At 42.6% G+C, this 27,450-nt stretch overlaps 2 protein-coding genes across 5 annotated transcripts in view; both read left to right on the forward strand.

Moving 5' to 3' along the window:
- Positions 1-762: 762 nt before the first annotated feature.
- On the forward strand, positions 763-6,637 carry pth4 (parathyroid hormone 4). Its single transcript, XM_055649313.1, has 3 exons — positions 763-2,339; positions 5,343-5,434; positions 5,516-6,637. The coding sequence occupies exons 1-3, from the start codon at positions 2,184-2,186 to the stop codon at positions 5,820-5,822; spliced, it is 555 nt and encodes a 184-aa protein (XP_055505288.1). The 5' UTR covers positions 763-2,183; the 3' UTR covers positions 5,823-6,637.
- A 2,606-nt stretch (positions 6,638-9,243) lies between these two features.
- Positions 9,244-27,450, forward strand: part of btbd10b (BTB (POZ) domain containing 10b) — a 60,729-nt gene continuing 42,522 nt past the window's right edge. For 2 of the 4 annotated variants that reach the window (XM_055649308.1, XM_055649312.1), the window contains exons 1-2: positions 9,252-9,385; positions 20,631-20,787. In XM_055649308.1, the coding sequence (XP_055505283.1) occupies positions 20,687-20,787 (101 nt within the window). In that variant the 5' untranslated portion in view covers positions 9,252-9,385; positions 20,631-20,686. Of the gene's footprint in view, positions 9,386-12,244; positions 12,380-20,630; positions 20,788-27,450 lie in introns of those variants that run through there. The other 2 variants (XM_055649309.1, XM_055649310.1) reach the window with 2 other exon arrangements.

A 27,450-nucleotide genomic window follows, 5' to 3' on the forward strand; every position in this document is an offset into this window, starting at 1 on the left:
AGTGGGCCAAATGGCCTTCTATATCAGGAGGAAAATGTGTCAACCACAGTTGAGTTGAGTAATCTCACTCTTGTCATTTGCTCCTACATCAGGGTTGTTCTCAGGTTATGATAGGGTTCTGTTATGGACATCTTTCCTTTGCCCTAATGCTTAGCAACCCGGAAATGTGGTCATGAACCAAGTTCCCACCTGGCTGAAGATGTCTACAGCCTAATAGCATCTGGAAAATCCCTCCCGCCCATCTCCCAAACACTTGCTTATATATCCAGGTTGTACAAAAATCTGCCTTCTGTAACCTGGGGAGGACTTGTAACACACCTCCGACTTCCTCCGATCACTGTAAATCCATAGTAGTCTGGGTTGAAAGTCAACAGCCAATTTATCTAGAGTGAGCTTTGCTTCTATTTCTTTCACAGGGCATTGAAGGTCACCGCTGCTCACTGCTAAATCTCTGAACCCTCATGATTTCTCACCGTTGCTCTTTCTCTGAAAAGGGAATCTATTTAGTAATCTGAGGGAATCCAAGTATTATTGGAAAAGTCATATTTATCGTTCATCCCTAATTACATGGAATGAGCTGCCAGAGGACGCCATGGAAGCAGATACAATTCCATTCTTCAAAATACATTTGGACAGGTACTGTATATGGATAGGAAGAGTCTAGGGGGCTATGGGCCAAATGCAGGCAAATGGGACTAGCTTGTTAGAACGCTAAACTAGAACGCTAACTTGGTGGGCATGGACAATTCTTGATGATGATAGTGGTATATATAGGGCAGATAGTCAGAACCTTTTTCCCAGGGTGGAAATGTCAAAGACTTAAAGGGATATGTTTAAGGTGAGAGGGGGAAAAGTTTAAAAGAAATGTGCAGGCCAAGTCTTTTTTCACAGAGAGAATGGTGGGCGCCTGGAATCTGCTGTCAGGGGTGATGGTGGAGGCAGATATGATAGTGGCTTTTAGATAGGTTCTTGGATATGCAGGGAATGGGGGGATATGGATCACATGGAGGCAGAGGGGATTTGTTTATTTTAGTATCATGTTCGGCAGAGACATTGTCAGCTGAAGGACCTGTTACCAGGCAGTCAAGAAGGTCAAAATGCAGCTTTATAGGACTTCAGATGGGCTGCATTTGGAATATTGTGTGCAGTTCTGGTCCTCCCATTATGGATGGAAAGGATGTATAGGCTTTGGAGAGGACGAAGAAGAGGTTTACCAGAATGCTGCCTTGATTCGAGGATTATTACCTGTAAGGATAGGTTGGACAAACCATACAGAACTACAATAAAATAAAGTGATGAGAAGCATAGCTAGGGTAAATAGACTTTGTTTCCCAGTGTCAAAATATCAAGAACTAGAGGGGACATAGCTTTAAGGTGAGAGGTGCAAAAGTTAAAGGAGATGTGCGGGGAAGTTTTTAAAACAGAGAGAGGTGGGTGCCTGGAATGCGCTGCCATGGGTGGCGGTGGAGGCAGATATAATGCTGTCATTTTGGAGGCTTTTGAATAGACACATGGACATGCAGAGAATGGAAGGAATGGGATCACATGCAGCAAAGGAGATTAGTTTAACTTGGCATGGACATTGTGGGCCGAAGGGCCGGTCCCTGTGCTGTACTGTTCTATTGGTCCTAAATTACAAGGTTCTCTTTGGATGTATCAGTACAAATTGAAATAAATAACATGAATTCTTTTTTCACTGACGGACCTTTAGTTGAATCTCTGCTGTGACTCACGCTGAGGTACTGCAATTTGGCTGAATACTTCATCTCTGCACTGTGAGAACTCTTGTACATCAGTAACCCTGGAGAAACTAACTGGCCTCTGTAAATCAGGCACGCTCTTTTTCTGTGGGATACATCCCAACCACACACGTTTCCAATGTAATCGACCTTTTTGTTAACTGTTAAAAGTAATGCACTCAACAGCTTATACTTCGGCCAAAGGAATAAGGAACGAAAAACCTACCGATCTTTGAACAATACCACAACCTTAAACTAAAAAGTCAATGTCAAGGGTCATTGTTGTAAATCTACATTGTGAAAGGACTGATGTCATCGCTTCACTTCTAGTTCAGAAACTCGGAGCAATTGGGAATTACTTCCCTCTGCTCCGTCCCATATTCAGGGACTTTGCGTCTTGCCTCTTGGGAAGACATCACTCTGACATCAGCTCGAACAAAAAGAATGTTGATGCATGGGTTCCAAACCTCTTATATAAGGGAGCTGTTTTCACATCAAGATGCACCAACACAATTGCCAGCAGTGGGCAAATCGAAAAGTAGCTGCAGGAGCTCTTCCGAAGTTGGACTTGAAGCCTGCGAAACGAATTTTGAGGAATCGGTAAGTGACTGTACTTATGTGGTGGAAAGTTGGGCGTTTGAGATCACTGTCACTGATTGATGAAAGAGCACCAAAGGTGTCGCTGGAAGCTGACATTTTATCCAGTGCATGCTTTGCGATAGAGAGACAACGAACTGCAGATGCTGCAACCCTGAGCAAAACACAAACTGCTGGAGGAACCCAGTGGGTCAGGCAGTATCTGTGGTGGGAACGGATTAGCAACGTTTCGGGTCGGGAACCTTCTTCAGACTGATCTTCAGTTTGGGTAGCCCACAACCGAATGATATGAACATTGAATTCTCCAATTTGAAGTAATACCTCCGCATCCCTTCTCTCTATCTTTTGCTCACCTTCACCATGGCACGCACCCATTTCCCCCACTATTTCGCCCCTTTTCCCCCTTCCACTGTCCACTTTCCACGTATCACTCCGTATGGCTTTTTACATTTCACCACTCTTTTCTCCACATCTGGCAACTTTTTGTCTCCTCTTTATCTCTGTCACTATCTTCAGCCATCTGCCAACCAACCCCCTCCCCACACTTGCATCCATTATCACTTGCAGGCTTTGTACTGCTCCCACCTCATTTTTCCAGATTTCGTTTCTCACTCTAATCAGTCTGAAGAAGGTTCCCCACCTCAAAACATCGCCTGCCCATTCCACCCACAGACGCAGTCTGACCCCGTTACATTACTCCAGCATTTTGTGTTTTGCTCATACTTTGTGATGCCGCGGTCTAGCCTCTGAACTGGTCTGGGTTCGATACCCACAGTTGATATATATATTGCCAAACCTGGTGGGCAGATTGATAGGGTACTGAGAGTAACTAAACTCTAGGAGATGCTGTCTTTCTGATGAGATGTGAAACCAATACCACACATTATCTGCGGACAGTTGACATGTGCATTAAGAAGCATTTGTAATTACTGCATGATGCAAGATTATCTAATACATATCTGCATTGATCCCTCCACAATGAAGATATACTGATGAAGAGCAGGTGGATACTTCATTTTCCCTAAATATTCATTAATCCTCAATTACTATCAATGAAATTGAAGAGAAGATTTACAAAGTTATTGCCATAACTCAAGGGTCTGAGCTATAAGGTTGGGCAGGTGAGGATTTTATTCCTTGATTTGCAAGAGGTTGAGGGGAGATTATATAGAGGTATACAAAATCATGTGGAATAAATAAGATGTCTTATTCATGAGGGAGGGGAATCAAAAGGGAATGGATTGAAGGTAGGATTGGAAAAAATTAATAAGAACCTGAGGGCAACTCTTCACACAGAGGATAAACAGATAGAACTAGCTGCCAGAAGAATTATTTGTAGGTATAATTCCAACATATAAACAGACATTTAGACAAGTACATTCATAGGAATGGTTTATAAAGATATGATCCAAATGCAGGACAATGGGACTAGCTTTAATGGGGCATTGTAGTCAGCATGGACGAGTTGGGCCAAAAGGCCTGCTTCTGTCGTATATGACTCTGTGTCTATGAAACACATTTTCTGGCCATTGTCTCATAGCTTTTGGGATCTTGCAGTGTACAAATGGGATCCCTGTGTTTCGTCATCACAGCAGTAAGATAATGTGCGTTACAAAGCCATTTAGTATATCTTGTAGTTGTGATGAGGTTCAACAGAAATGCAAGTCCTTGATGCAAAGTGAATAGCAATAGAAGTTAAAAGTATTTGCCATCACGTTTGGCACGGACATCGTGGGCTGAAGGGACAGTTCCTGTGCTTAACTGTTCTATGCTCTACGCTACATGAAAAGAAACTATTAATATAACAAGTTGCTGCAATTTGGAAGGTGAAGCCTGAAAGGGTAAAATAAAGCAAATTCAGCCAAGGTTTATTGAGGGAAGGACCCAAAGTGCTGGAGTAACTCAGCAGATCAGGCAGCTTCTCTTAAGAACATGGATAAGTGACATTTTGGGCCGGGACCCTTCTTCAGACTGTCTAGCGGATGAATACTTGAATGGGGTTTTCAGGGATTCAAGAGTGAAGAATGTTTAATTGTCATCGGCATTGTAACTGGGACAATTAAATTCTTATTTGCTACGGCTTTACAGGCCCCTTAATGCAATAGCACAACAGATAAATATACATTATTCAATAACACAATCAATTATCAGCGATACTAGGTAACTTGACCATAACAGTACAAACCGATGTAGTGCAACCTAACAAAAGTCCACAGTAGCTCGTTGCAGAGGTAGGGCTATGGTTAGGGTTGTGCAGGGTGGTTCAACAGTCTGACGGTTGATGTGAAGATACTGTTCTTATACCTGGAGGTCAAGGGTTTCAGGCCCCTCTACTTCTTCCGGATGGTAGCAGTGAGACGAAAGCGCGGCCAGGGTGGTGTGGGTCATTGATAATGTTTGAGGTGGCACTTCCTGTAGATCCCTTCGACGGTGGGGAGGTCAGATCCTATAATAGACTGTGCAATGTCCACCACTTTCTGCAGCCTCCTTCATTTCTCGGCATTTGAGTGACTAGGTTAGGCAATGATACAACCATTAGAATAAAAGGACGTACCTTTAGAAAGGAGATGAGGAGGAATTTCTTTAGTCAGAGGGTGATGAATTTGTGGAATTCATTACCACAGGCGGCTGTGGAGGCCAAGTCATTGGGTATTTTTAAAGTGGAGATTGACAGGTTATTGATTAGCAAAGGTGTCAAAGGTTACAGGGAGCAGGCAAGAGAATGTAGTTGAGGGGGAAAAATAGATCAGCCATGAAGGAATAGCAGAGTAGACTCGATGGGCCGAATGGCTTAATTCTGCTCCAATGACATGAACATATAAACGGTATGTTCTCCATTAAACACCTGTAGAAGCTTAATGGAGTATCCAGCAACATGCTGAAATTGAGACAAACTGGATAGGTCTAAGAGAGAGCTGGCATGGGCTTGATGGGCTGAAAGTCGGTAATAATTGTATGATCTGTAACCTGTCACTAAATGGTAATTCTTTGCTTTGTTAATTGCAGAGAATGGTTTCCTTAAACCTGGCACAAGTTGGAATTGTCGTCATCTTTTGCAGCATGTCGTGGCTGCTACCCTGTGAGGGCAATCCCAGAGGGTAATTCACCAGATATACAAGTATATTACAAGGATATTAGAACGGTCAGAGCTTGTATAATTAACCATCTTCTCTCTGCAGGAGGAGAACGGTGAGCGAACATCAGGAGATGCATGACAGGGGCCGCTTTCTGCAAGACTGGAAGAGGATGCAGTGGCTTGAGAAGATCATGGAGAGTTTGCACACGGCTGTTGAAGTCCTTCCTAATGACGCAGCTGCAGAAAATCTACCGGGACAGAGGGAACCATCTGCACTTCCCCATACCCCCGGATATAGGGAAGGAATCGCCAGTAGCCACCAAGACCTCGAACTAGGAGGTGCTCTTGCTGGTGACCTCGAGGAAGCTGAGAAGGCAGCGAGCGTGGATCTTTCTGATCTTCAGAGTTGACCATAGTGTCATACAGCACAGAAACAGGCTCTTCGGCTTAACTTCCATTCAGACCAAGATGCCCCATCCAAGCGTTCCATTTGCCGGCGTTTGACCCATACCCTTCTAAACCTTTCCTATCTAACTAACATTCAGTACAATCAATTTTGAGGATCTACGAGTTGTATAGTGATCCTGACACTGTCTGATCCCAAATAATACCGACTGTTCCCTCTTATATACCAACTTATTTAATGGGGAACTTAAGTCACACATTTCCATTTTATCCTCTTCTTCTCCTCCCCCTCCTGTCCTCTTCCATCCATATCCCTCCCTCCAGCTTTATTCCTCCTCATCTCTCCTTATCTGACACATTTTGTCTCCTTTTTACCTCTATCCTTTGTCACTTACTCCACCCATCGGCCAATCAAACCTCCCTCACCTGTATCCACCTATCACTTGCCAAGCTTTGTCCTGCCTCCATCTCTCTTTTCCAGCTTTCTCCCCACTACGTCAAGAGTGTCCGGACCCAAAACGTCGCCTTCCCATTCTCTCCACAGAAGTTGTCTGACCCACAAAGTTCCTCCAGCACTTTGTGTTTTGCTTAAGATTCCGGCACCTGCACTTTCTTATTTCTCCAAGTACTTAACGTTACTACTTACTCTATTTAATAATATTTTAACCAAACATTGGCAATCTTACATATATATTTCCTGAAATAAATACTAGCTGAGATATATTTATTGTTATTTATATAATTTATTTTTGAGATTCAATTTCTCATTTGTTTTTAAATGTGTGTATTGTTCACAAGTCCTGATGCTATCAAAAAATAAAAATAAAAATCTTGACGATTGCTTATATTACTTTCTGATTCAGAATATTGATGAGAAGGAAATAATATGTACTAATAAGATCATAACTAATCCTGCATCTCATCCACATTACCAATCTAATCCCCATATCACACAATGCTTGTGGAGTAACTCACTCTATTAAGCAAACACAACATGGCAACACTGTGGCAGACCAACTTTAAATGTGCGCATTGGGACATGGATAGACTAAATAGGAATGAAACTTTTCCCTTTGCACAAGGTCTAAAACAAAGGGCATAAATATGTAGCAGAATTAGAGGGGAAATTAGGACAAATTTTTCCAGGGATGCTCTCTGACCAGCTGAGTTACTCCAGCACTTTTTGTCCATCCTTGGTAAACCGGCATCTGCAGTTCCTTGTTTCTACAAACCTTTCCATCCATAAGTGCAACTCATTGTCTAAATGTGATTGTTAGACCGCGTGGGCTCGATGGGCCCAAGGGCCAGCTTCCATGCCGTATCTTTCAATCCAATTCAAACAAAATATGGCGGTCTACAGTTTATGTGATTTAAGGTTCATGAGGCCATGAATGTAGTTAAACACGGGAGATGGTTTAGAAAGATCTGCTGTTCAAGACAAGGTGTTTGTGTGTCATCAGTGACCTCTTCTGGTGATGCTTGGAATCGAACTTGAAGCAGCCAGTTCCAAAGTGTCCTGGCCGGGGAGAAATTATTTCCTCCGGTATTGGGAGTCCAGAACAAGAGATATGGTAGTAGTAGAGATAGAGGCACCCCTTCACAAAGAGCTTAAATATCTCAAGCTTTCTTCTCAAAAAGAAGTTGACCTGTGGTGTCAATTAACAATGTTGAACATACGTTCATAAATTTTTAGACTGGCATGGCTATTGAAAGTTGCAAATTCAATCAGGACTAATGCACAACTGTGATCTAATTGAATAAATGACTATGCTTTGAGTGAGCTGTTCCCATGTTCTAGACAAAAATGATTATACTGGTATACTGTTCCGAAGTCACAATTCACAAAAAAACATTGTTGAAAACATGGCAATTTTTTTGAGTTGTCAAAGTGCTGAAGCAACTCTGTGGGTCAGGCAGCGGCTTTGGAGGACATTGATAGGCAACGTTTCGGGTCAGGACCCTTCTTCAGACTGAGTCCCTCCAGCATTTGGTGCTTTGCTCAAGATTCTAGCATCTGTAGTTCCTAGTGTCTCGTCTGGAAAACTTTTCGTAAGCAAGGTCTATTATTTTCAGCTTTATTATTGTTCAGTGATGAAACCCAATATGGGCTTTCATCTTCAAAATGGAGTGGCTGATTCTCCAAACCGCTGAGAGTGTTCTCCGTTCTGACGCCGGAGCTCCGGTCAGCCCGGCTGGAAGGCCCCGAACAAAGAGGAAGAGGACTGAAATTTATTGCCTTCCCTCACAGTGGGGAAACGTTGATTCTGCGGTGTGGGCATCTTCATTTTAAATTCTATCGTGTATTGTATTCTTTTTATTCGTATGTCTGTATGGTAATTCAAATCTCACTGTACCAATTGGTGCATGTGATAATAAATGTCTCTTGAACTCTTGCCCTCTTCTCACTGCTACCCTTGGGCAAGACTTGGGTAGAAGTCTGAAGTCCCACACCACCAGGTTCAGGAACAGCTACTTTCCAATAACCATCAGGTTCGTGAACTGATCCATGCAATCCTAATCATACCGTGACAACGGAACACCACCTTGCATTACCACGGCCTAATTTTTCCTTTTGTATTTTGCACTGTCTTGTATCTTTACACAGTCTTGTTTCTTTCAGAAATGTTAGGCCTAAATATTGTATAATTTGTTGCTGTGTGTTGTCTGAGTCCATGTGCCTGTGATATTGCTGACGATTTCAGTTGTACCCGCACCTCACCGGACTGGTAAACATGACAGTGAATTTAATTTTATTCCAGACTGGAGATCAATGGCAGGTTCTGGAAGTCTTCAATTAAACAGACATTTAACAAGTCAGTATCTATGGAGAGAGAATGTTTTAATATTGCAGTTACAGCCTTATATCACAACTGCTTCAAGCTTTTGTTTTGGTTCTGCATGATATTGGATGTTTTATATTTAGTGAAGTGTTTTTGTTTATTATGTTATCTATTGAGTTCTGTGTTCACAAACCTGTTGTTGTGCTGCTTCAAGTATGAATGGCCAAGTAGTGTCTGAAGAAGGTTCTCGACCCGAAATGTCACCTGTTCATGTCCGCCCAGCTGAGTTACTCCAGCACTTTGCGTCCTTTTGTCTAAGAATGTCATTGTTCCGATTCAGTACATCTGATAATTAAATACTCTTGACACATAGATTGCTGAATTCAACATTCAGACCCAGTGACGGCAACAGACAATAGATGGCACTGGAAGGAGCTGGCAGCGCAGAGTGCGCAGGCGTAAGTGCTGGCAGCCGGCAGCCGATAGAGGAAAGTGCGCAGGCGTGAGTGCCGGTAACCGGCCGCCGATTAAGGAGAGTGCGCATGCGTGCGTGCCGGCAGCCGCCAGTGGAGAGTCCGCGGGCGCAAGCGCCGGCAGTCGGCAGCGGAGTCTGCGCGGTAGCGAGAGGCATCAGCCAGCAGATGAATATGCGCAGGCGCGCTATCCTCTCGCGAGATCCCGCGGTCTGGGCCTATGCGGATTCCGCGCGACGCGCAACCGCGGCCTGAAGTTGTGAATCAGACAGGTGGCGGCGCCGAGCTACGAGGCGGCAGCGCTGACTATCGCGGGTAGGTGGCTTGTTGGTGCATATAGTGGGCGTGGAGGGCAGGTTCCAGGATTGGGGACGTCCGAGGTGGCGACGGCTGGGGTTAGGCCCTTCGGTCCACACCGTCCAACATGTCCCATCAACACTGGTCCCGTTTGGCCCACATCCCTCTGAGCCCTTCCTATCCATATCCCTGTCCAAATGTCTTTCAAATATTGTTATTGAACCTGTCTCAATTACCTCCTTTGGCAGATCATTCTCGCTCCCTAACCCACCATCCAATGAGTGAAAAGGTTCCCCGAGGTTCCTATTAAACGAAGGTACACAAAAAAGCTGGAGAACTCAGCGGGTGCAGCAGCAACTATGGAGCGAAGGAGATAGGCAACTTTGCGGGCCGAAACGTTGCCTATTTCCTTCGCTCTGTAGATGCTGCTGCACCCGCTGAGTTTCTCCAGTTTTTTTGTGTACCTTCGATTTTCCAGCATCTGCAGTTCCTTCTTAAACACTCCTATTAAACGAGTTCCTTCTCACCTTAATGCTTTCTAGTTCTTGATAACCCAACCCCACTTAAACGAATCTGTGCACTCACTCTGTCTATTCCCCTGATTATTTTGTATACCTCTAAAAGATCACCCCTCGGTTTCCTGTATTCCAAAGAATAAAGTCTTAGTCTGCCCAACCTCCCCCCTGTAGCTCAGGCCCTTGAGATCTAGGAACATCCTCGTACATCTATGCACTCTCCATTTTAATGGAATCGTTCCTATAGCAGGGTGACCACAACTGAACACAATACTCCCAAGTATGACCGCACTGACATTTTGTATAACTGTTGCTTAATGTTCTAATTTCTATACTCACTTTTCTGACTGATTGTGCCAAGGCCATTGTACCAAAAGCTGACTTTATTGTTGTGTCTACCTGTGATGGATCAAAACATCCCAGCAGCTTGTTAAATCAAAACGTGGCTTTTGACTGCATGAAGGAAACACTTCAGCAGTTGACCAACAACTCAAAAGGAAGAGGTATTTTTCACAGACACTATTTAAGTATGGAAACAGGCCCTTCGGATCAACTTGCCCATGCTGATCAAGATGCCCCATCTACTCCAGTCCCAACTGCCTGCGTTTGGCCCATATCCCCTTAAACCTTTCTTATCCATGTACCTGTCCAAATGTCGTTTAAATATTGTCATAGTAACTACCTCCTCGGGCACCCGGTTGCATACACCCACCAGCCTCTGAAAATGTTGAGTATCTGGAGCTTGCAGACTTGGCAGCTGAGGCATAGCTATCAGTAACAGAGTGATCAATTCATAAGTTATCAAGAGGTCAGAAGTGGAGATGTACGGTACAGAAGTACAGAGACTCCAGATGTGCAGAGACTGCATCAGTCTGAAGAAAGGCCATGACCTGGCATGTCACCTTTCATTCCTCAGAATGTCACCTGCCCAATCCCTTCCCAGATGATGCCTAACTTCTGAGTTCTTCCTACACTTAATGTTTGGCACAAGAAGTGCATATTGTAGGGCTAGGAAATGATACATTGATAGTGTGGACACATTTGTTTTCTTGAACAAGTCCTGGATCATTACATATCAAATAAACAATTCCTAATTTATGTCAACATTTTGACTCTTTTCATTAAAAAATATGTAACTGTTTTCATGTGGAAAGTGAATTTTTGTTTTAATCTGTTGTTGATGTTTGGTGTTTAACAAATATTTCTGAAATAATGAAATGAAATTATAGTTATTTCGACACACAAGACAGCCAATGCTGGAGTTTTGAGCAAAATACAAAGTGCTGGAGGAACTCAGCAGGTCGGGCAACACTTGTGGAGGGAATATTTTGGGTTGGGACCCTTTTTCATCTGTCCATTTTCCTCCACAGATGCAGCCTGACAGACTGAGTTCATCCAGCAGTTTGTGTTATCTAATAATGCATTTGATCTATTGTATTTGTGCCAGCTCTGACATTTCCAATTCTTTGCTTTTCTCTTTTGGCCCATTTCCTTATAATGTATTTATTTGGATTTGAAAGTATTTTAGAGGTTGAGCAGCATGGCATGCATCCAGCTACTTGCCAGTTAGACCAGTGCTGCATGTCTGATGTATGCATTTACAGCTGTGCTATTGTGCTTGGAGCCCAAATGCATGGGATTTCCCAGTATTACTCCGGCAAGTCCCACCTTTGTGATCTTATACAAACCAAACATGGTATCGATTTTTATTTCATTTGAATGGAAATTCCAAAACTAACAATGGGGGTGAAATGATAAGTTTTATTTTGGTTTCAATTTAATGCTTTTAATTGTTTTTATAAATAGCAATTTTAAATAAATTTTACTCGTATTAAAAATCTGTTAAATCCTTGAAATAAAACAGGAAGTGGAGAGGAAACTGTTAACATGAGCAGTTTAATGGTACTTTTTTGTCATGTGCCTAGATGCAGTGAGATTTTGTTTGCATAACATTTGGTAAAATCTCACTACAAAAGCACAATTATAACCAAGTGCAGGCGTGTACGATTAGTAGATTACACTGAGGTAGTAAACGTCGCCATATTTCTGGCACTGTCTTATATCCTTCAAGTTTCAAACTTCTTAAAAATGTAAAGTTTTAACTTGGCCTTTTTGGCCTGTTGTCCTGACAGCAGTATTGTGTCAGAGTTGCAGGTGTTGGCCTGGCCTGGCAATGATGCCTGTGTTCTCCACGACTGATCTGTCACTCTGTGTCACTTGTAACCTGCGTCTGAACAACGTGACTGTCTGACCTCTCTGAGGCCTTCAGTGGAGCCTGATCCATGCGATTTCCCCCGACTGCTGCAGTGTCTCCAGCTGCCCACTCCACGGACACATTCACCCATGGACGTGATGTCCCTCAACTCCCACAGCCACCACTCCGACAGGTGTGGCAGGGCACCTCCCGCAGCACACCACAGCATCCCCAGAAAGTCTCTGAGGGCATGAGACGGACAAGCCTACACCCTGCCAATGATTTTCTCCTCCGTCTGCCGCAGTATGTATTATTACCACCTACATACAATTTTTTCAAAATCGCTTATTGAGTCTACTGAGTAGTTCTGGCATTTTCTGTATTTTTTCAGATTTCTAGCATCTCCAGTAATTGGAAAAAACACCCCCCCAGTGTTGATAGGAAGGAGAGTCTGCCCCTGTCATGCCCCCCAATAAAGATTGTAATGATGTTTTGGGGTTGGAGTTTCAGGTTGAGGTCTCGGTTTGACTCCACAGATTTTCTTTTCATCTATGGTAAATCCTGAGTGCAGTTGATCACCTCTGAATAATTAATTTGGCAGCAAATGTAAAGTGGGGACTGCCAAATTAATGCAGTGAATTGTTTGGACATGAAATCTATAAGAAACAGCAGGGAAAGCAGAATTCATTATATCCTTTAAGAGGGTAGTGGATAAATAATACATTTAAACCAAAATAAATTTAAACTGCTATATCATATAATTAAATCAGTTTTTTCTACATTTTATTTTTAACTCAAATAAGAAAGTAATACTCAAATATTTTCAACTGATAAACCATGATGCTCCTGGTTAGAAGCATATGAACTTACATATTATTTAAAATTTGCTCTTTGAAATAACACACCGAATTGGTGTGAAGTTAATCACTGAATTATAAAGCTATTTTTTGAGGTGGCATTCTTGTAAGTTGTACAAAAGTATCAGATGCGTTATAAGTTTCTGTGTGAGGAAGGAATAGGGGTCTCGGTCCGAAACGTCGCTCATTCCTTCTACCCAGAGGTGCTGCCTGTGCCGCATCTCCACCATTTCTCCAGCATTTTGTGTCTATCTTCGGTGTAAACAGCATCTGCAGTTCCCAAATAGAAATGCTTGGTGCTTTTGGAAAGTTTACAAGATGAAGCATAATAGCCACATGGGAAATTTTACACATAATTTTTAAGTTGCTGAAATCAAGGAAAGCACAGTGTGCTGCTGGTGGACAGCTGCCACACTGCTCCAGTGATCTGCGTTTGATCCTGATCTCTTGTGCTGTCTGTGCAGAGTTTGTCATGACCTGCTGGCTTTCCCCAGATGCTCCAAATTCCTCTGACATCCCAAAGATGTGCTAGTTGTTAGGCTAATTGTCCGCTATAAATTATCCCTCATGTAGATGGCTCAGTGGTTGATGACCATGTGAAAGAGAATAGAGGGAATTGGTGCTCGTGATGGCCCAATTGGTGCAGATTTTGGTTTCAGGAAATATAAAGTTTGAGAAGACTTTATTCTGGACTACACTTCTTCCCACCCTGCTTCTCCTACTCCCAATTCCTCCGTCTATGCCGCATCTGTGCCGAAGATGAGGTGTTCCATATCAGGTCATCGGAGATCTCATTCTTTGAGAACGGGGATTCCCCTCTATATCGATGAGGACCTCACTGAGGTCTCCCCGATATCCTGCAGCTCCGAATTTGCTCCCCCTCCCCTCATTTGGACCCTGACAGTTTTCAGGTGAATCACCTGCACCCCCTCCAACCTCATCTTCTGTATCTGCTGTTCCAGGTTTGAACTCCTGTATATTGGCGAGACCAAGTGCAGGCTCGGTGATCGTTTCGCTGAACACCTCCACTCAGTCTGCCTAAACCTACCTGATCTCCACGTTGCTCAACATTTTAACTCCCCCTCCCATTCCCACACTGACCTTTCTGTCCTGGACTTCATATTTCGCTTGGCAGCTTACACCCCAGTGATATGAACATTCACTTCTTTAACTTCAAGCTGCCCTTGCTTCCATTCTCTCTCCATCCCCGCCCCCTTCCCAGTTCTCCGACCAGTCTTATTGTCTCCAACTACATTTTATTTCTGTACCACCACTCCCCTGACATCAGTCCGAAGAAGGGTCTCGACCGGAAACGTCACCCATTCCTTTGCTCCAGAGATGCTGCCTGTCCCACTGAGTCACTCCAGCATTTTGTGTATCTCAAAGCATGAGTAGACTTTATATGGGATGAGGCTTTTTATTTTGCACTGAAAGACTGACATTCACTTCAGAGGGTGGTATTTCTGTGCTTAGATATCAGATGACATGAATGGGCTTGCTCTTTGCACCTAAGATAGACACAAAATGTTGGAGTAACTCAGCAGGGACAGGCAGCATCTCTGGATAGAAGGAATGAGAAGGAAATCAGTCTGAAGAAGTCTCGACCCAAAACGTCACCCATTCCTTCTATCCAGAGAAGCTGTCTGTCCCGCTGTGTTACTCCAGCATTTTGTGTTTAACCAGCATCTGCAGTTCCTTTCTACACATGCTGTTTTCGCCTTGTGTGTTGACCGCCTTTAGAAACTGCCTGAGTTCGATTGCCGTCTGCAGTGGTCAATAAAAAAATCTATGGTAAATGCAAATTAATAATAATGACTTGTACAAAACCATGTCCTCATGCAATCGTGTGTACAATGGCTTATTATTAGATGTCGCCCCAATCCAAAATGCTAAGACCCAATGATCTTGTATGATGTGATATCCCCATTTTGTTTGGCAAACCTGCTTGTGTAGAGGTAGAAGTATTATCCGTTCTCTTATTGAAGGAGTCAGTAAGTTGTGATGAGCCAGTAAGATGTTGTGAGGGGGTGTAGGGAATGTTGGGGATTGTGGGAAAACTTGGTGGCAAGGGTGCCAGAGAGGATGACATGTTGAAGCTGCTTGTTCAGTGTTTAAACAATGAAGATGAACATTTCCTATGTCTGAATTTCATGTTCTTAACGTTCTTAAATATGTTGGGGTTTTTTAGATCTGAAATGGTCTTGTGCACATTGAGATGCTACTTAGAACCTTTATCCCCAGGGTGAAAATATCATATGCTAGAGGGCATAGTTTAAGGTGAGAGGAGTTAAGGAGTTGTGTGAGGCAAGTTTTTTTTTTTTTTTAATCCCCCCCCCCCCCCCCCCCCCCCCACACACAAAGTGGTACGTGCTTGGAATGAGCTGCCAGTGATGGTGATGCAAGCAGATGCAATCATGGTGTTTTAACTGACATGAAAATGAACAGGCTGGACAAAGGAAAACAGACAATTGTAGAACAATGGGATTAGTTTAGATTCGCATCAGTGAAGGCGCAGACATTGTGGCTGAAGCACCTGTTCCTGCGATGTAGTTTTCTGTTATAAAAATCAGTGTTTTGAACAACTGTACCATAAGCTGACAATTTTACCTGAAATGTAATGCCAAAAGACCATCTTTGACGTGAATTAGAAACAATCATACACAATATTAAAAAAAAAGTAAACGATTTGCTGCACTGAGCCTCTTTTGCATTAGAGAAATTATTACTCATTCTTAATTGAACATAGCATACGCTATATTGATGTCATCACGATTTTTAGGGTGATGTGGGTGGATTTCTGAGTTCTGTTCAATATCTCACGCTGAATCGTGCGCATACATAATGGGAAGTATTTTTAATGCTGCCAACAGTACAGCTTGGAACCATTTTAAAGGCAACTTAATTTAGAGAAAACATAGAGCAGTACAGCCAGGAACAGGCCCTCCTGCCCACGATGTCCGTGCCGAACATGATGTCAGGTTAAACTAAGCTCATCTGCTTGCTTAAGAAGCACGTCCCTCCATTCCCTACATATCTATGTGCCTATCTAAAAGCCTTATAAATGCCATTAATGAATCTGCGTCCGCCACCATTCCTCTCAACATTTCCTGGCACCCACAACTGTGTTTAAAAAAAAAAACTTGCCCCACACATCTCCTTTAAATTTTGCCCCCCCTCACCTTAAACCTATACCCTTTAGTCTTTGACATATCCATCCTAGGAAAAGGGTTCTGAATGTCTACCCTATCCATGTCTCTCATAATTGTATATACTTCTATCGGGTCTCCCCTCAACCTCCAACAGAGAAAACAATCTAAGTTTGTCGAACCTCTCCTTATAGCTAACACCCCTAAGTTCTCATAAAGCTGCAGAAAACTAGCCTGAGATCTACGCATTTGTGTTCCCGAGCTGCTATCACATCCTAACTCCAACCACACTTTCTCATGTTGCATGCAGTGTTTATTAATTGCCCTTGGGATGAGAGTAATGCTGTAAAAGCCAGATTTGTTGCTTATCATTCGCAATTTGAGTAGTTGGCGGTGCATTTTTTTCCAGGAGACGTTGTATTCCTTGTGGTCATGATGTTCTGTGATATTAAGTGCCCCGGGATTCTGACCTTCCATTGACCATTAAGGCCAGTGTGCCCAGTCAGAATGGCATAATTAAATAGTTGTGGTTCCTGGTGGGAAGTTGGTTTTAAAGTAAGGTGAGCAGTTGCATTTCAAGTGGCACCTTTCATTGGCACAGGCTGCTGATATTTGTATGCCTATGCGATTGCTTAGCAAGGAAAGCCACCCATATTACAAACTTCTTTTTCCAAAACAAATATTGTTGACCCCGTATAAGTAGTTACACCTCGAGTCAGAAATATGATCCTTCAAATCATTCTTTTCTCTTAAATAGGAATTAAAAAAACGATTTATCTTGCTAATTTGACTTTTTTGATCATTTGATCGTTTTGATAATTTGACATCAGGGTGTCCCAAAATACTTTTTAGTCACTTCTGAGATGCGTCATGGTTGTCGTATTGGAAATGTGTTATTTTGTTATCCTCTATTTTCCAGAAAGGCTATCAGCCAGCTTTCCTATCTATTTCAGTGAAAGAACAGTTCCATAAATAATCTTAAGTATGTTGCTGTCATATAATGAGTGACTAATATTCTAAGGTATGATGTCCAAAGCACAGTTATAAGTTGTTCTTTACAAAAGTTATTCTTTACTATCAGTTTGCCTACCGCAAGAGCAGGAGTACGGAGGATGCCATCTCAACGGCACTTCACTCCGCCCTCTCCCACCTCAACAACAGAGACACTTACGTAAGAATGCTGTTCATCGATTACAGCTCAGCATTCAACACCATTATACCCTCTAAACTGATCACCAAACTCGGTAACCTGGGCATCGACCCCTCCCTCTGCAACTGGATACTGGACTTTATAACCAACAGACCCCAGTCTGTTAGGTTAGACAAGCACACCTCTTCAACCCTCACCCTGAACACCGGCGTCCCACAGGGCTGTGTGCTGAGCTCCCTCCTCTACTCCCTCTTCACCTACGACTGCACACCTGTACATGATACTAACACCATCATCAAGTATGCAGATGATACAACGGTGATGGGCCTCATCAGCAACAACGATGAGTCGGCCTATAGGGAGGAGGTCAGCTCCTAGCAGCATGGTGCGCTGACAACAACCTGGCCCTTAACTCCAAGAAGACCAAGGAGCTCATTGTAGACTTCAGGAAGTCTAGGGGCGGCACGCCCCCATCCACATCAACGGGACGGAAGATCTCGGAAAAAACCCACGCAGGTCAAGGGGAGAACGTACAATTTCTGTCCAGACAAGCACCAGGATCAAACCCAGGTCTCTGGGACTGTAAGGCAGTAAATCTACAGCTATTCCACCGTGCAGCCGGAGTCATTGGAGATATGCTATATTTTCTCTGTCCCCTGAAGAAGTAGAGGTACTGGTGTGTCGCCTTAGCTGTTGCTTCATTTTGGTTGGTCCATGACAAATTGTTGGTGATATTTACGTCAAGCAACTTGAAACTCTCAACCATTTCCACTTTGACACCATTGATGCTGATTGGGGCATGTACACCACACCATGTTTCCTAAAGTCAATAACTAGTTTTGTCGTCGTGTTGATGTTGAGGGAGAGATTGTTGTCCTGGCATGATGTTACTAAGCTCTTTATTTACTCCATCTCATCGTTGTTCGTGATCCGGCCCACCGCTGTCGTATCATATGCAAACTTGCAGATGCGGTTAGAGTCAGATTTGGCCACACTCTTATGAGTGTATACAGAGTATAGTAAGGGACTGAGAACGCATCCTTGCGGGCAATCAGTGTTGAAAAATGTTGCGGAGGTTGTGTTCTTACCTCTAAATGTGTAATTCTGGATGGGATTATGGGATTTAAGGTGGAATTGTCGTAAAAAATAAAATAGTCCAGTGTAGGTATCCTTGTTGTCTAGTTGTTCCAGAGATGAGTTTACATAGAAAATAGGTGCAGGAGTAGGCCATTCGGCCCATGGAGCCAGCACCGCCATTGAATATGATCATGGCTAATCATCGAAAATCAATACCCCGTTCCTGCTTTCTCCCCATGTCCATTGATTCTGTTAGTCCCAAGAGCTTATATCTAACTCTCTCTTGATTACATCACAAGTTTAGTGCTAGAGAGATGGCATCTGCTGTGGACATGTTGCGACAGTAGGCAAACTGCTGTGGATCAGGGCCTCTGGGAGGCTGGAGTTAACATGTGCCATCACCTCTCTCAAAGCATTTCATGACTGGATTTATGTAAAATGGGATGAGGTTTAATTACATTTTTTTAAATTGATGTAATTGTCAAAGGTTAAATTAGTTTTATTGCAGGCATGTTTCAGAAATTATTTGGAAGAATAAATCTAGACCGGTCCTCGTACGGCCAGTGCATTGAACATCACTTCTGTCCCTGATTTTATTTTAAGACAAAACGCCATTCCCTCTAATTCCAGAATCGTGCTTTCTCTTGTCAACTCTGATGATATGTAAAGGGAGATGTAAATCATGGTGCTCACGTGACCTCGCTATGCTAACTTGCTCAGAGCTGATTACTGTATGCCCTTGGGAGTTATCTTGATTAACCTAATTCATGAGAAATTACATCAATTGAACTTGTTTAGTGGTTTGTTCTTAATATGCTTGAACAGTTTCCTTTCCCACATTTTCAAATAGTAACCGTTTATTTTAATGCACTCATCAAATCCTAGAGGGAAATGCTGGCAGGGGGTAGAATATCTTTTATTCCGTTAACTCTAGAAAGCTTATGATATTTAATTCTTTTGTTTAATAATTGTTGATTGGGTGGTTCCCTATACTATCACAGAGAGCTATCCTGTGCTATCACGCAGTTAACAAACTTTTCATATGCTGGGGATGAATTTCCGATCTTCCAGTCTAACCTGTTGTGACTCTTGCACTTTTTTGAATCTGCACTTTCTCTGTAACTGCAGCATGATATTCTGCACTTTTTATTTTCTCCTTTGTACTAACTATTGTACTCTTTTATGTTATGATTAGTTTGGATAGCGCAAAACATTTTTTCACTGTTGGTACACCCGAGAATAAGAAACCAATACCAAGTGTACGTGCTAGTACATTGTCTTCACAATTTTAGAGTTTGAATAAAGCTCCATATACTTTTCACCTGTCGTCAGTAGTTTTTCTCATGTGAGAATTCGGCATTGGAATTTAAACCTAGTATCAATAAAAGTTCAGTATCTATCGGGTGCGTAATGCAGTTGTGAAAGAGTTAGATATTTGGCTCTCCTTAAAAAATTTAAGCTTTCCGCCATACCCTTTTATGAAGATGATTTTTGCGGAGAAAAATATGTGACAAACATATGGTGTTGCATTTGCATATGGTTTTTATATGAGAGTATGTGTAAAAATATTACTACCATTTTATGGAACAAATGGGTTACAATAAATCATCATGATGAAAATCAACAAATTCTTAAAGGTGTGGCCACTGTATAATTTTTCTCTCCCATTTTTCCACTCCTGAATAAAAACATTCTTTCATTTCTCCTGTTCATGGGTGGAAAAGACAGCCATCACAAGGAAAAGAGAGGGAGGGAGAGAGAGAGAGAGAGAGAGAGAAGGGGGACAGAGAGAGGGGGGGGGGAGAGAGAGAGAGAGAGATGAGTAAAGATTGAATTAGAAGCTGCTGTCTCGATCATCAAAAGAAAATCATCTGCTAGAGACAGAATTTTTTTTTCTATGCTCAAGAGTTGAAGTTGTCTTCCAGTAATAGAGTAACCCTTTTTTTCATGTGCGCATGGTGAAGTTTTATGAGGATAAACAAAAGTTTATGGAATTGACAAAAAGACACATTGTGCTGGAGTAACTCAGCAGGTCAGGCAGTATCTCTGGAGAACATGAATAGGTGACATTTCTGGTCGGGACTAGTGGAATTGTCTTTGTCACACCATGATCATTGAAGCTCTCATTGAGTAACTTTGAAGTTACTCAATGAGAGTCTGAAGAATGGTCTCACCCCGAAACGTCACCCATTCCTTCTGTCCAGAGAGTCCCACTGAGTTACTTCTGCATTTTGTGTCTATCTTTGTTCATCTCTTTGTTTGAATGATGAAAGTGCTCAAGACTGGAAATATTTGCAGTAATAGAGTAACTCATTCTTTTGCAGGTTATGAGTGTCTTATAGGAGAACTGAAAGATTTGAGCGGAGACCCTTAGTGTGGGATGGCTGCACGGCCATACCCTTATGATAGTAATTCTAGTGACCCGGAAAATTGGGATCGTCGATCTTACAACAGACCTCGCAGACTCTATAAGCACTCCAGGTCAGTGACTGATTCTAAACGCTATGCTTTTGGAGTTTGGCATGTTCCTTCAGAATTTGCATGCTTGTTTAATGGAGTCATGGGCATTGTTGTAATGTGGTCGTAGTCAAACAGCACAGAAACAGGCCCTTCGGCCCACTGAACTCATCCATGCCGTTCAAGATGCCTCATCTAAGTTAGTCCTATTAGGCCACACCTGGCCTCATCTTCTAATCCTTTCGTATCCATGTTACTGTCCAAATGTCTTTTCAATGTTGTTATTGTACCTACCTCAACTTCTTTCTCTGGTAGCTTGTTCCTCATACCCATCACCCTTTGTGTTTTGATCTTGATGAATTGCTCTGGGAGAATGATATTTCATAGTCTGAGTGCAAATGAGAATTTATAACCCTTTTTGTACTATTTTGAAAGAACTTTAACAATTAATATTCACTCCAGAAGTGGAAAAGACCACTTGCCTATCAAACAAGTGCTGTGCTATTTGCTATTTACTAACACCTGTATTGTTTGCAATGCAGCATTTGTGTGACATTGATTTTGCAATGGGTTTACAGCCTGGCTGAGTGTTCAGCAAAGTTTTTGTAATTGTGTGCTTCAACTCTCTCATTATGGGAGTTTTGATCAAGAATGTTTGCTCTTGGAGAGGGTGAAAAGTATTCCAATTTTATTCTAAATTATTTGTCTATTAACCTGTAATTGTAATCAGGATGTATCCAATCCCAGTTTTGATTTTTTTTTCTCTAATGGGCTGGATCCCAGTTATCATTTTTTCTCATTTTCCATCTAGAGCCTATGTAACTTACTCCACCCATCTGCCAATCAAACTTTCTCCTGTATCCACCTATCACTTTCCATGCTTTGTCCTGCCCTCTGTTTTCCAGGCCTCTCCACCCTACTACTATCCATCTGAAGAAGGGTCCCTACCTGAAAGGTCATCTGTCCGCTCTGTCCACGGTTATTGCCTGAGTAGAGGAACCTGCATCTGAGTTCTTAATGCCAGAGAAGGCATTAAAGCTACCTTGTCGCTGTAACATTCTGCACAATACCCACCTCATCAATCATGCCTGCACTGATTCTTCAAAATAGCTACCCAATTTACTCATGTAGCACCGCAGTAACTCCAGAAACCTGCAAATCAATCATCTTTAACAATATTTTCAATTATTTTTTGAATTTTCCTCAGAGATATGATTGCACCACACATTTTGCTAGCGAATACCAGATATTAATGACATTACAAAGGAAAACAAATCCCCATTTTCTTTTTTCTTTCCATTGACTTTAAGTGTATATCTTCTGGTTAGTGATCTACTCCTCAGAGCAAACCTTTTCTTTCTACTTTGTCAAGATTACTCATAATTTTGACTTCCAGTAACATTGTTCAAAAGAGGGGAAAGTCTAGCTTTGCCCTTTTCTAATGCAACACTGATATCATCCTGATGAATCTCACTATATTCTCCAAGGCCTCGGCGTGCTTTTATAAGCCTGTGTCCAATGGTGTATGTTTTAGTTTAGCTGAGTGCTATCCAGAGACCTTGATGTCACTTTTACTAATTCAGCATTCCAGGAAGTCTGTGCAACATTTCTTAAAATTGGTTAACTTCTCAGAATCAATAAAAAATACTCAGTTTCTTCAATGGACAAAGTCTAAATAATTCTCAGTCATCCTGGAGGTCCTGGATTTTAATGTGTGGCATTCTTGTTGTTGTTCTCTAATAATGTAAGCTTTTACCATTCTTCACCTCTACCTGGATAAGGTACCCCTCATTAAAGTAAAAATTCATCATAGGATAATCTTTGTATTTTATGGGGAGGGCTTTTAATTTGCAGTTTGCTTCCTTCACGACATGACTTGAGTTCATTTCAAAATCTTGCAGCTCAATCAATCAATTAGGCTCCATAAACTTTGCAACTTGCATCCGCCCAACTGCTAACACATCATTCCCTACTATAGTTTAGCTGCTGTTAATTAGCTCGGGATTCACCTGTCCATGAATTTCATTGCTTTTGTCCTTCAATAGGACCCTCACTTTCTTCTACGGTATTCTTTTGGTATTTGTTTTCATTTGAAGGATGTTGGTAACACTGCCACTGATGGTTTTTGTTGTGCTTGATGAAATGATATAGCTAGCCTCTCGAACAGTTGAAGTTTAGTTTAAAGATACAGCATGGAAACAAGCCCTTCTGACCACTGTATAGGGTGATTTCACCAAAGGTCAAATGAGCGTAGATCCCCCCTCACGTGACCGAAAATTTTAACTGGAGGACATATGTGACTTCGGTACATGTTAGTCAATGGGGAAACACGCACTTTGCCACCCGTTAAAAACATGGAAAACGGCCGATTTTTGAGCTGAAATTTTCTGTGCTAGTCGGGGTGACCGTGAAGCACAGCGACCTAAATTTTCAGGCAAAAAAAAAGATAGAAAGTAAGGTAATTACAAGAGGGAACTGAAGGTGCCAATCCAGTGGAAGTGAACAGCCGACATTTGCCGTGGAGATTTAAAGGTCCAAAATATTGGGAATTATCGCGTTTGCTCGCTGAATTTCATCAAAAGTAAGTCAATAATGCCTTACTTTTGATGAAATTCAGCGAGCAAACGCGATAATTCCCGATATTTTGGATCTTTAAATCTCCACGGCAAACGTCGGCTGTTCACTTCCGCTGTTTTCCACCTTCAGTTCCCTCTTGTAATTACCTTACTTTCTATCTTTTTTTTTTGCCTGAAAATTTAGGTCGCTGTGCTTCACGGTCACCCCGACTAGCACAGAAGATTTCAGCTCATAAATCGGCCGTTTACCATGTTTTTAACGGGTGGGAAAGTGCGTGTTTCCCCATTCACTAACATGTACCGAACTGACATATGTCCTCCAGTTAAAATTTTCGGTCACGTGAGGGGGGATCTACGCTCATTTGACCTTTGGTGAAATCACCCTATATGTGCCAATTGATCACTCATTGACACCAATTCTATGTTATCCCATTTTCTTGTCCACTTAGGGGCAATTAATCTTAAAACCTGCGTCTCTTTGCGATATGGGAGGATATAGGGGTATGGGAGGAAAGTGCTGAAAGTCACATGTCTTTGGGATATGGGAGGTCGGAGAAAACCCACATGGTCACGGGGAGAACATGCAAACTCCACACAGTGGAGGCCAGTTCACTGCATGTTTTCAAGAGAGAGCTAGATTTAGCTCAGGGCTAAAGGAATCAAGGGATATGGGGGGGGAAAAGCAGAATCGAAGGACTGATTTTAGATGATCAGCCATGATCATATTGAATGGCGATGCTGGCTCGAAGGGCTGAATGGCCTACTCCTGCACCTAATTTTTCTATGTTTCACAGGCAACACCTGAGGTCATGATCAAATAGGTCTCGGGCGCTCTGAGACGCCCCTTAAGCTGATAGGTAGGCCATTCCAGGAATTTGACTCCGTGGCATTGCCCTTCGACAAGCTGGGAGGTGGTGTAGGTGGCAGTGGTACCGGCAGGGTGAAGGTTAGGGGTGCGGCATTCTGTGCTGCTGATGTCCATGTTCTTCTAGTTATTAGAATTTATGAGTGCTGTTGTCAGAGAATCCAAGTTACAGCAGTCATTCCTTGGCGTGGATCCATCTATACTCATGTTTACAGGTTTTTGTGTCTTGACGTTTTTAGTCTGTCCAGTGTTGGACATTACTGGACCACAAGACTGTTGCCCTCCCACCCTTGCTTCCCAGCATATGGACCTGGTTGAGAACTGCACTGAATTAATTTAACATGTTTGCTTCTTACCACAATCTTTCCTAATCTGCAGCAGTTTTGTCTCCTAATACCGCAGTGTCTTATACAATTACCTTGTGTACGAAACTTCTTCACGGTATCAGTCCTTATCTTGGCCTTAAACCTCACCCCCTCCTCTGATTGTTGCTTAAGTGAATGACTTTGTCTCTTGTCCCTCCACTAATATAATATCTTCAGCAACATGGTCTTCCCATGTTTGGATTCTTTATTACTCCCTCCACCTTTTAACGCTGTATATCTGAATATCTTCTGCTTTGGCTCAGTTATATTTGATTACGTCACTGGCATGTTGTGGACAGTTTTACGTTAACGGAGCAGGGTAAATGCATTTTTAATTTTACCATTTGTTTCCTCTAATCATGTACAATTTGTGTTCCTGGTTGTACCCACAGCTCCCTGCTGGAGTTCATTGGGCAGCATTTAGTTTCCTAAACTTACCCTTTTGTGTGCGGTATGAACAGACCACGTGGTGGTTGTTGGAGGTCAACCATCCATCTTCAGTTGTTTAAGGTCAGACGTGGAGATGTTCACTGTTGATTAGACCTTGTTCAATTTGCTTGCTGCTACTTCAAAGATAACGCAGTCCATGTACACATCACAAAACCGGGTCCGTGATGGGGCATGGGCTGATAAGTGGCAAATGACACGTACCATCTCCAACAAGAGTGAATCTAACCACCTCTGTGTAACCTTGTGTGACATTGCAGCCAATGAATCCTCCTTCACCATCAATATTTTGGAGATTAGTTTTGACCAAAATCACAAATTGAACCAACCACGTAATTTCTGTGCAGGATGGAGGCTAGGTATTTGTAGCAATAGATTCACATTTTAACGCCACAAATGATTTGCACCATCTGCGAGACACCAGGGATGTTGTTGAGTACATTAACCTGATTGAATGTGCACATTTCCACTGATAGATGGAAAATGGGGAGAGTAGGACAAATGGCGATCAGTGACTGATCTGACTTCCTCTACTATTTCTGCCTATTCCCCAGAATGTTTATTTACCGTACAATCATAAATATGTTGATATTAGACTTGACTATATTCAATGACTCCTGTAAAGCTGCAGCATGTGAGGATTTCATTGTTCCAGTTTATATTTGGTGCATATGACAAATAAACACTCTTGGCTCCACAGCTCTCCAGATAGGTTAATTCCAAAGATTCACCATACTCTGACAGATAAAATTATCCGATATCCCTATCTTATTTGAGTGTCCTATTATTCTGAAACTATTCCCGCTAGTTCAAGACTCGTCCATCAGGAGAATCATTCCCAGCACCTTCCTTGTCAAGTTCCCCCTTTATCTTGCAGTTAAAGAGATCACAGCTCTGAATTTCAAATATAGATTTCATCTGCTGTTTTGTAAGGCAAACCATTGATTCCAGAAATAAACATCATTCTTTGAAATAGCACAATGCAAGTACAGGTACACCACCGATTATCCGGCAATCTTGGTTCCAGAACCTTGCCGGATTATCTGTTTTAGCCAGACCAGAGCTCACATAATAATAATTCATAATAATGAAGAAGGGTCTGAAGAAGGGTTTCAGCCCGAAACGTTGCTTATTTCCTTCACTCCATAGATGCTGCCTCAACTGCGGAGTTACTCCAGCATTTTTGTCTACCTTCGATTTTCCAGCATCTACAGTTCCTTCTTAAACATCATAATAATAATGTTGGTTGTTGTCCTAACTCGACATGTTGGCTTATCCAGCGAACAAGAAGGGAGATGCAAGAGCAAAGTCACCGGCGCACAACTTAAAGTAAAAGCGCACAGCAAACTGAGCTCGGCTGTTGGTCAGGGACGGCTTTGCTGCGCTCTCTGTCTGACCCCGAGCCGGGCCCACTGACTTGATCTCGAAAACGGGCAACTCCCAGCCCTGAGGCTCATACAAAGTTGCAATACAGGAACACTCTGCTTCCATCAACCTTTCACCTGAATGGGATATCACAGTCATCCACCCGACATTTGCAACAATGTTGCCATCATACACACTTACTCCAGCTCCTTGCAGGAAAGGAGGGGGAGGGTGAATATGTATTGCAATTGGGGAAGTGCAATTGCAATTTTTTTTAAGTCCCATGCAGAGGAGTGCTGGAATCTTATGTTTGGCAACGGATTGAGTTGGGGGACCATGTTCAACCAACAGGTTGAGTTGGGGGCTACGGGTTAGTGGTGCAATATTGCGTTGGGTAACGGGTTGCGTTGGGAGACCAGGCCTCCCTGTGTGACAGGGATCCTACGGGTTGGTCTAGTGTATTTAGAAAATTTGGGGATTGTCCTTAATGGTACTTGCCAGAGCTATCTCCTGGCCCTTTTTGCCCTTCTGATCTCTTTTTTCAGTTTACTCCTTAATTCCAGTAATTACTCCAGTGTTGTACTTGATCCCAGCTGCCTCTTCCTGTCCCATGCATTCTTCTTGCTTTTGACCAACGCCTCAATTTCCCTCGTCAGTCAAGCTTCCTTACGTTTGCCTGCTTTGCCCTTCACTCTAACATATCCTGAGCTTTTGTCAGCACACTTTCAAAATCATCCCACTTGGCCGATGTACCTTTCCCCTCAAATAACCTGCTCCAGTCAACTTGAGCGAGACCGTCTCTCATATCCTCAATGTTGGCCTTACCCCAGTTGAGCATTTTATACGTGGACCCTCTCTGTCCCAATCCATAACTATCTTGAACCTAATCGAACTGTGGCCACTGGTCCTCCACAAACACTTCATTAACGTGCCCTTCCCAATTTCCCAATACTAGATCCAGCATTGCCCTCTCACGTGTGGGGGCCTCCACATACTGCTTAAGAAAACTCTCCTGAACACTTTGAGGAATTGCACCCCATTTAAACCACATTCTGATTTTCCCAGTCTA

The sequence above is a fragment of the Leucoraja erinacea genome, chromosome 18 (genome assembly GCF_028641065.1).
Source record: "Leucoraja erinacea ecotype New England chromosome 18, Leri_hhj_1, whole genome shotgun sequence".
In the NCBI taxonomy this organism is placed as follows: domain Eukaryota; kingdom Metazoa; phylum Chordata; class Chondrichthyes; order Rajiformes; family Rajidae; genus Leucoraja; species Leucoraja erinaceus.

Excerpts from the sequence above, each read along its gene's own strand:
- pth4 (XM_055649313.1), top strand. The coding sequence starts at position 2,184 with ATGTTGATGCATGGGTTCCAAACCTCTTATATAAGGGAGCTGTTTTCA. Across the intron at positions 2,340-5,342 it reads AAACGAATTTTGAGGAATCG|AGAATGGTTTCCTTAAACCT; the intron begins GTAAGTGACTGT and ends TGTTAATTGCAG. Across the intron at positions 5,435-5,515 it reads TGTGAGGGCAATCCCAGAGG|GAGGAGAACGGTGAGCGAAC; the intron begins GTAATTCACCAG and ends TTCTCTCTGCAG.